The 10,007-nt window shown below is 36.2% G+C and overlaps 1 protein-coding gene across 1 annotated transcript in view; it reads left to right on the top strand.

The window, feature by feature from the left end:
* Nucleotides 1-5,541: 5,541 nt before the first annotated feature.
* LOC104615043 (neuropilin and tolloid-like protein 1) overlaps nucleotides 5,542-10,007 on the top strand; it is a gene marked incomplete at its 5' end in the record, with an annotated part of 30,016 nt that continues 25,550 nt past the window's right edge. The window contains 2 exons of the mRNA XM_010286295.1: nucleotides 5,542-5,583; nucleotides 5,696-5,823. Of these exons, the coding sequence (XP_010284597.1) occupies nucleotides 5,542-5,583; nucleotides 5,696-5,823 (170 nt within the window). The remainder of the gene's footprint in view (nucleotides 5,584-5,695; nucleotides 5,824-10,007) is intronic.

Here is a 10,007-nt window from a genome sequence, read left to right as displayed (position 1 = left end):
TGTGTGATTCTGTGTGTGATTCTGTGTGTGACTTCACAAACTTGAAAATAAGTGACTGGTGGCTTGCTGAATTCTCTTTACTTTTCCGTGAACATTTACATATAAAATCAGGTCTCTCATAAATTCTATGACAGAGGACTACATGCATGGATTAAAACTTCTTAAATATTGATAGACAAAAGTTGACTGACTTTTTCAAAGACAGGAACATGAAAAAATCTGTTGATCTGGTGATCTAAATAATTTGACTTCCAAGAGTGAGATATCTATTATTTCTATCAGTGCAAGCAACAGATTTGATGTTGACAGTGTAAGAAAGTATAAATGAACTTTATATGAAAAGCTAAAGAACCCAATGAATAAAATGTGAGAGGTTTACTCATAAATTTGTGCATTCGTAAGAAAGAAAATACTGTAATGTTTTTGTATGACTTAACTTTTAAATGTCTTGTGGAATCTGTCTTTGAAGACAAGTTGAACAGTTTTGATAACTGAAGAATTTTTAGTCAAAATTTGATTTTTTAAAATGGATTTGTAATTATACTTACCAGTGGAATATCTTGTTGCTACTATTTAGTTTGAACTTTATGCATTTTCCATGTTTCTGTTAGATACTATCTACCTGTTTCATGCAGAAATCACTCAAGTAGTAGAATTTTAAAGAATTTTAATTTTTCTGTTATGATTATAGGTTAGGAAAAATGGACTGGCTCTTATTTAATGAGATAATAATTCTGTTTCATACACCTCATTCATGGTCATCAGCCTGACTTTTTTTTCCCCAAATAGTTTTTACTTACATTTCATATTTTCCAGCAGTTTAAAAAGTTTTATATGGCCTGCTTTTTGATAAGAAGGTAAAGATACACTGATTCCACAATATTCTGTAACATGTTCCACTTTAAGTGCTGAAAATAACCCCTCAACACATACTCTAAATATATCACTCACTACCATAGTGAATTTATCACACCGAGTTCAAACATGTAGGCATGCATTCAAATGAATCTTTACCTGTTCTTATAGTCAGTAGAACAAGTGAAATTTATTCTGGTTTAGAAAACTGTCAAAAATTGGGATGTGTTGTTTTCTAAAGGTGTACATCTATTACGGCTCTTGAGAACCTGGGCAGCTCACCCAGGCTGAAACTCTGACATTGAGTGAGATGCATCCCATGCAGAGGGACACAGGTTCTGGAATAGAATAAAATGTTAGTGTAAGTTTCAGAAGTTTAGGTCTGTGCTCTGTGGTGACATGAATTTGCTTTTCAAATATGCATGCAGCATTGTGGTAATAAACATTGCCTGTGTCATGGCCGACTCACTCTATGTCTTATATTAGGTGCAAGAGAAAAACATAAATAATCATGTATTAAGGTATCTGTATATGTATGCTCACTGCAGTATATATGTTGGGTATATTTTGTGCAATCATTTTTTAAAGTCTGGAGAATCATGCTGGTGATGTACAATGATTAGGATTACTTACTGTGTGTGCTTTAGAGAATTTCTTTTCTTATCTGTTTTTGAAATGTAGTCATTGCATTTTTGTTAGACTTATTGCCATGTATGAACTGAAACAAGATCTAATTAAACTGTTTTCTGCCGTAACCTCTCTGCCTATATCATGACTCCTAAACTGTACATATTTGTTAATTTGTAACGCATACTTGAGAGTTGTGTGTTTGCTTGGTATTTACTGAGACTGATAAAGACAAGTGGTATTCAGTGAGATTTTACTTTTTATTTTTTGCTTTCATGAGGGAGAAAAAGAGTATCGTACTATTTTACAGGAGAATGAAATAAACTGTCAGGGAGTTCAGGTGGATGGCCAGTCTTGGAGCGAGCGTTAGTGACTCAGGGTGAGAGAGTGCGTGCGTACGTGCATGCACAGGTGGGTAATCATGTTTCTGTGTGGATATGCCACGGTTGGGCAACCACATAAGCTGCTGCAGTTTACTTGTAAACAAAGTCATTTACATACTTTTTTCTGGGGAGCCCAGAACTGGGCACAGCACTCCAGTTGGCACTCGGTGGCCTTACCAGTGCTGAGTGGAGGGGAAGGATGACCTCCCTCAACCTGTTGGCATCACTCCTCATAAAGCAGCCCAGGATACTGGTGGCCTTATTTGCCACAAGGATGCATTATTGGCTCATGTTCAACTCGGTGTCCCAAGGACCCCCAGGTCGTTTTCCACAAAGGTTCTTTCCAGCTTGTCAGTCCCCAGCATATGGGGTTGCTCTTCCCCAGGGTGCATGGAGTTGTTCCTCCCCAGGTGAAGGGCTTTGCACTTCCCCTTGTTAAACTTCATAAGGTTCCTGTCAGCCCATTTCTCCAGCCTGCTGAGGGCCCTCTTGATGGTAGCATGACTCTCCAGTGTATGAGCCACTCCTCCCAGTTTTGTGTCGTCAGCAAACTTGCTGAGAGTACAGTCTGCTTCATCATCTAGATCATTAATGAGGATGCTAAACAGGATCAGACCCCATGTTGACATTTTGGATATACATTACTGGCCTCCAACTAGACTTTGTGCTGTTGATCACCACTGTCATGGGCCTGGTCATTCAGCCAATTTTCAGTCCACCTCACTGCTCATCCACCCCATTTTTTTACTTGTTAAGGAAATCTACAGATTATCACCATTTTCTCCTTGGGCCACGCTGAAGTTTCTCATTCTGCTTGTTTGCCAATAACTCTAAATAACCTGGCACAGATTTTTGCATCTCATAAGAAGTTTCAAACATAATTCCGTGATTCACAGAGTCTTTACAGAAAAGCTTATAGTAACTAGACATTGCAGGAATCTATTATTTGTAGAATAAGTTGTAATATACCACCAAAGGAAATTTTTGGATAATCCTTACATTGTTGGTTTTGACTGGTTTTTAAAAAAGACATTCAATACTTCAGGAAAGAGCCACAGAAATTCTTTTGACTGCAAGGTCTTTCATTTACATAACCTTTATACATTTTCACATTTCTTATGAAAATTCCTGGTTTTCTCTTTACATATTTAATTTCCCCACTAAGGAGATCCCCATAAAAAAATCACATGTATTGCATTCCCCTCAAGGCTTATTCCCTCCTATTTTTCTTTCTCATTATACGTGATCAATCTTATTTTTCCTGTTTTAGGAGGTTTTTCCTAATGGGAACGTGATTTTCATCAGGACTATCTGTCTATCAGAAGATGTAGCCAGTCAGTGTTTAGATATCGTTAAAAGGGTTCTGACTCAGCCAGGCTGATAACAATTTGATTGAATTACATACAGAAGAGCTGCTGAAGTATAATCTGTTTAATGGTAGACTATTTAAAAACCAAACATTTGCTAGGTAAATATGCTTAAACATGGTTGAATTTTCAGCATCTCACATAATACGTACTTACAGGTTGTTGGTTTTATTATAACAATATTGGTATACTATTAATGTTTAATGAAGTGTATTACCTCGTGTCATCCTTTTTTTTCATATCACTCTTGAGATGTTGAGAAGTTGCAAAAAGATCCTTTTTCAAAACTGAGCAGGATCTATCATATTTCTAGAATTTTAACAGATTGTGCACTTCCATGTGGTTTTGTTCTAACTGTATTGTTAACAAATGAGAACATGTTATCAGAATTGGTTTGTGGGACATATTGCATGGTCTAGATTACACTTCAGCCTGGATTCTTGCTACTAGCACTCCTTTATATGAAAACCCTTTCATATGGGAGAAATCCTGTCAGGACCTTATTCTCCTTTCCTCCTCTGTACTTTGCTAATGTGGTGGAGTGTTTTCGATAGATCAGAATGATCCTTGCAAACTCAGCAAAAGAAAGAAATGTAATGGTTACACTAGACACAGTTTGGATGTTAATTTGAACCAGTAGTCAAAGTAGGTTTCTTTTAAGTATCTATCTTGCTTTTAGCACTAGATGTCAACAACTGAGTACATTAACTGAAATTTCTAATCACATTTAGTGTTGTTGGTTATGTCTATCTACTTATCTATAAAACTGCTTAACAATTAATGTTAATTGCCTACACAATTATATTTGCAGTCCCTTAAGTTCATGAGTATTTACTCATTATTTATATTGTGCAACTGTAAAAGATAACTGGGAAGAACAACAGCAGCCTCGTTATAGAGGGACACTTTAAAAAAATGATTTTACAACTCCAATTTTGAAGTCAACGCATTCTTACTGTTCAAGTTAAAATGGCTGATCTTGCTTGTACAGCACCAGACTTTTTCAGGATAGTATTTCATTATGGTTCTTACTGTCCTGCCTCGAATAAGGTTAGAGGGGAACAGCAGTTTTGGTGGGGGGTTGTTCATTTTTTCATTTGATACATTTCCTATTCCCAGTCTTCCTCTTTATTGTTTTATTGGTAGCTTTTTCTACACTGACCTAATCCTGAAGCAATAAGATCAGTTCCATGACTAGATTACATGGCTCAAACTCTATCTTGGTTTTCCTCTTGTGCAATCATTTGAGGTCTGGTCAGTATGTATGTGGCTCAGGAGAAGTTTAATGCAAAGTGTTTGTATATAAGTGTTTGCCATTGATTTCAGACCAGATCTTACCAACTTTCCAGAAAAAAAGTAAAGGCCAGTGGATTTCTTTTTTGTTTTGTTTTGTTTTGTTTTTTTCCTGAAAATTAGAAAAACAATGCAGAACATTAATTTTAGATAGAAAAGTAGTGCAAGTGACAAAAATCTCCCAGACAAGACCACTCTATTCTGAAGAGATTATCTTCTCTTGAAATACTTTAGCTTCTTTCACATTTCTGGATTTGGACAGTATCTTCAAACTGGGCCAAATTTTGTGAAATTATTATTTTTCTGTGGATTGCTTTTGGTTGAAGCATCAGTCTAAGATCAAATTCATTTCATCTATGTGTTATTCATGACTATAAAAGCATGATACAGAGCATCTCAGACAGTAAAAATAATCAGGTTTATCTGATAAAAAATAGCACATGTATTAGACTTATTACCTTGTTAGTACAATGAATTCCATGGTGAATCCTTGTGGTATTTATTCCAGGAATACCAAATGGATGCTTCTGATAAAAAACGTGTCTCCTCTTTGTCAGTAGGGATGGCAGGGTACTCATAAACACAGAATTAAGTTTAGATTTCTCTGGTTAGGTTGAGTGTTATAATCATACTGCAAAATGCAAAATATGCAAAGGGATTCTGAATGGATCTGTAAATATATCATCTTTCATTAGACTGATGTATTCAAATGTCATGTGGTTAGCTGTGTGATGTTCTTGCTTGCTAGTATATGCAGAAGTATTTTTGAACTCAGTCTTCTGAAAGAGGGAGACAGAGAAAAGTAGGATTTCATAACAGAAAAAAAAGAACTTGGTATGAGAGTATCAATAATTTCTGCATTACTAATTAGTGTGTTGCCATAGTTTTGAGGCATTTCTCATTTCCAAGAAATATATGTATAATTATATCCTTGAAGTGCATTGTCAAATTTTAGCACATTGACATTATCACCAAGATATTGAACAAAATTAATTTTTTCTTTCTCAATTTTTAAGATCCGGATTTTAAGGACCTTGGCGTTTTGAAACCATTGCCAGGTTGGTATGTTGGTTTGTTTTTTTTTTTAACTTGGATGCCTTTGCACTCTGCTGTAGAAAATATTTTTGTTTGCTGTTCAGGTTTCATTTTTTCTGGTATTTTGTTATTCAGTTTGTGAGTTTGAGATGGGAGGACCTGAAGGAATTGTGGAATCTGTACAAATTGTCAAAGAAGGAAAAGCTTCTGAAACTGAAGCAGTAGACTGTAAATGGTACATCCGAGCACCACCCCGATCCAAGGTCAGTCTTTCATCCACTTGCTGATTTGCCATTTAATTTAAGAAATTGATTTTTGTAATATGTTGTGCATTTCTTAGTACAGTCAGACCTTGTTTAATAACTTTACAGCTTGAACTTGTAAACTATTTTTTTCCTTCTGTGTGGAAGGGTAATTTGTCAGCCAAAATAACATTCTTTCTCTATAAATAATGATGTAGGCAATGTTAATGTGCTTTTTGTGCCATAAGTAATTTTCTTAAATTCATCTTTAATTTTTTCTTATATTTTTAAAGGATCAATGTATTTTATCAAGCAGCAGGTAATCTTATCACTTTAATTTTCAATATATTTCAAGTACCTAATATAGAGACTACTAAGGGAACACTGCTGGCTCCCTAAAGTCATCACTGTCATCTGGGAACTGTGAAAATGGAGCCAGAGTAAATTCATGTTCCTCTGTATGAGACCTTTGATTTAAAGCCACAGACAAAAAAATAGTGTTCTCCTTTCTCTCCCACCACAGTCTCCAAGCCATGCCTTTGTACAAAAGAGGAAAGGGCTGCAATGAATTTAACAGTTCTTGGATTCTGTTTGAGTTCCTCTCTTATCCATGGCTTATCAGTTATTATATGGATTAATTTTTGCTGGTTACACTACTGTCTCTCTGCTCTTTGCAATTGAAACAGCTTTGTGCCTCCCACCTACTTTCATTCACTGTGTTAAAACTTCACATTATATTTTTTCTAGCTGTCTTTTATTGGACAAGAAAGGTTTTACAATGTAGAACTTATATATCCCCTAATCTCTGCCATCTTTAAACAGATAGATAAGGGTTTTTTGTGTAATCTCAGAGCAGACTGTACTGAATATATCTAACTGTTCAAGCATTTGATATTGAAGAAACAGGAGGAAGGGTTTCCAGAAGAGAAAAAGTCAGTATCAGCATTTTTCTTTTGTGAAAGTTTAGGAGAGGATTTGAATAGTTGGCTCACAAAGACTACAGATAAATTATTTCCAGAATATGCTTTAATCTTTTAATCTTTTTTTTTTTTTTTTTTTTTTTTTACTTTTGGATAAATTCAATATTCAGAGGTTTTCAGTTAAGTGTATGAGCTTCCCACTTTGCTACAGTAAGTAGCTATGGATGTGAAATGACTGGACTGATGAATGATTATTACATATGTTATATACTTAAGTATTAGTATAAAGAAATCAGGTAAACACATAAGTAAAATTGTGTTTATTAGAATCCTCATAACCAAATAAACTAATAAAAGTGTCCTATAATCACAATTTCAGTTTACACTTAGTTGGTCAGATAATGTCATTGTGATATTTTACTTGATATAACTCTGAAGTTCGGTATAATTCAAAGTCCTGATAGAAATCCCATATTTACATGTAGGATTTATCCACACTTCAGTCCTGATGTAAAAATTGTGTAGCTACATAACCATAACCACAGTGTTTAACAAGAATGCCACATTACCACTGTTAAAAGAGGATTAAAGTTTGTTTAGTTCTTCGTGAACTTCTATACCTGCATTTAGTTGTGTTTCATTTCAAGAAATTTAGAAGAGCTGAAGAGCATCTGGAAGGGAGAGCAAGGAGAGAGTTCTAGAAAACTTGAGGAAAGACTGGAAGTTATTTAATGTAACCTAGAAGATTTTGTGAAGGAGCATGATACCAGATAATAAAAGGCTTTTACAAAGAAGGAATGTTCTGATGTCTGTGTCTATAGGATAAGCCATGGTCCTGCGCTCCAAAAGATTCAGGTTAGATATGAGGGAAGAAAATTTCAAACAACAGAGAGAGGATTATGAGTGATTGTTTAAGGAAGTTTGTTCAGCCATTATTGCTAGCGATCTTAAAGTGCAGAATAGATAAAAGCCTATGAAAAATGAAAGAAACTTTACTAATCCTACCTTTAGGCAGATGAGTGCGCTGGATCATCTCTTGACCAATCCTGAGGCTCCCATGTCACAGAATTTTCTGGGTAGTGAGATAGGGCAATATAAAAGCATATAAATCAATATTTCCTAATATGTGAAGCTGAAAACTTTTTCACTAAACTAGGAAAAAAAGCAGTTTTCAAGCCTAGATTCATCTTAGAGGGATAACTCAAATTTAGGACTTTAGAACTTTCTTAGTGTGGTTTTCACACACACACACATTTTTATACACACACACAAATATATACATGTATACATATACACATATAGTTATGGTATTGCTATACTGGGAAAGGTTGAAAGTTTTTCAAATATTAAGGAAGAAATCAGTAGATAAAATTTTAAAAAATCTTGTAAGAAGTAAGATTTATGGTAAGATTGTTTATGGGCCTGATTCTATTGAACTGGATTCTATTGTCCATATATTACAGTCAACTTCCTTTGTGTTTATCTAACCTTGAACTAACGACATAGTACAATAACTCAGTGACATCATTCCAATTTATTGCAGCTTGCACCTACGGAAACAGGCTCTCCTGCTAAGAACACTAAGAACTCAGCAGATGTCTTTAAATCCACATGTTCCTGTACTCTGGCCCGCACAGTTTGTTACTGAGATCTATGCCTGAAAGGCCAGAATTTCTCAGACAAAGTTTTGGTTGGATCTTTACATCTTTAGTTTCTTAATTAAACTGTGCCAGAATGTGGGCTGCTTGCAATTTCATTTGGCTTAAGCTCATCCAATCTAAACTGTCTGCAGGAGCAAGATGCAAGTCCTTTCCTTGGTTTGCAATTCCACATTCAAGCCAAGTCTGAGCTCAACATATGAGCAATGAGATCAGTCAGGGAGTATGAACTTCAGGTCTCTAAGCCTGAGTTTCAAACTGACAGTCTGGGTGTACCATTGCTGCTATCCTCAGCAAGCTGGAATGGGACAGGGTACAGCAAATTTCTTGCACACACTTAAAATAGAACCATCATTGATTATCTTATAGAACCAAAAGTAAAATGTTGAAATTGCATGCAGAACTGAAACTTTCTGGAAGTGCAGAAGGCAGTTTAAATGCAACTTCAATCTATACACAGACCTGGAGCCTTATGTTTGACAGTGACTGGTTGCAAACTGTGTGTTTCTTCTAATCATTCGAAGTCAGGTCCTGCTGAGTAAGATAGCTATGAATGTGCAGTTCAGAAATACTGGGAGTTCTGCACTTCATATAGAAGCAGACTTCAATCAGTAGAAAGCAAGAATGGAAAACGAAGAAGAGAGCTGCTGACCAAATTTGCCAACCTACCCAAACCAGTAAAGAGCTGGAGAATCTTCCCATCCCAAAAATTCTTCACTATAGAGCAAAGCCCAAAGGAGGAAGTGGATAAGCTTATTGTGCACTGGGATTTGAAAAAATTCAGACATATCATTGACTACAGCACTGGATAAGCAAAGAATCCTCTATTTATGAATAGAAAATTAAAAGAATGATACTATTTTCTCACTTTCTGTTACGGGTGACATGTTAGAGGATAATATACACAACAAGCGTTTTTCTATTATGGATATGTCAGCAGAGTTTGCCTCCCAGGAAGACAGAACACATGCTTGTGCGCAGGTAGTGCTCCCTTTGGTGGGTAACTTTCCCAGCAAGGTACCATTATATTGTTTAGGGAAAAAAAGACAGCAGGATTTGATGGGAAAAGTAATAAAACCTTTACAAAGATGATGCTCTGTGCTGGGAAAAAAACAGTAAGCAGTGCTTATAATCGGAAGCTCTGGTCAGTTCGGGAAAGAGCATCCAAACTACAGATAGAGAAGCATTATTTTGAATTTGGTCCAGTGGAAGTTATGTATTCAGGAGCAACAAGCAAGAAGTACATTTAGACTGGGCAAAGAATCTAAACACACCGCAAGAAATAAAATGAAGTTGTAAATTAGTTAGGCAAAGTGATGTCTAATTCTCCCACGCCATCTGAGCACACTACTGGGCAAAGAAGATACCTTTATTGCCTGTGTCAATGGGGCCAGCCATAGCTTGACCTGGGGTGGCAGCTTCGTGAGGCGAGGCAGCGGCAGTGAGGCTCGAGGCCAGGCATGAGCCAAAAGCCCAGGTGGGACCAAGGCACGTAAGTATTTACAAAGAAGAGATACGCTACCTGGCATAGGCTTTAAATCACTGATCATTGTTTTCATGGTGGACCTTGTACCCGTGTACCTCATCAGTGAGATGATGCTTTCGGTTCCAGGTGCTTGACTTTCAG

Source organism: Phaethon lepturus, unplaced genomic scaffold (genome assembly GCF_000687285.1).
Source record: "Phaethon lepturus isolate BGI_N335 unplaced genomic scaffold, ASM68728v1 scaffold7094, whole genome shotgun sequence".
In the NCBI taxonomy this organism is placed as follows: Eukaryota; Metazoa; Chordata; class Aves; order Phaethontiformes; family Phaethontidae; genus Phaethon; species Phaethon lepturus.
This window is presented reverse-complemented; position numbering and strand designations above follow the sequence as displayed.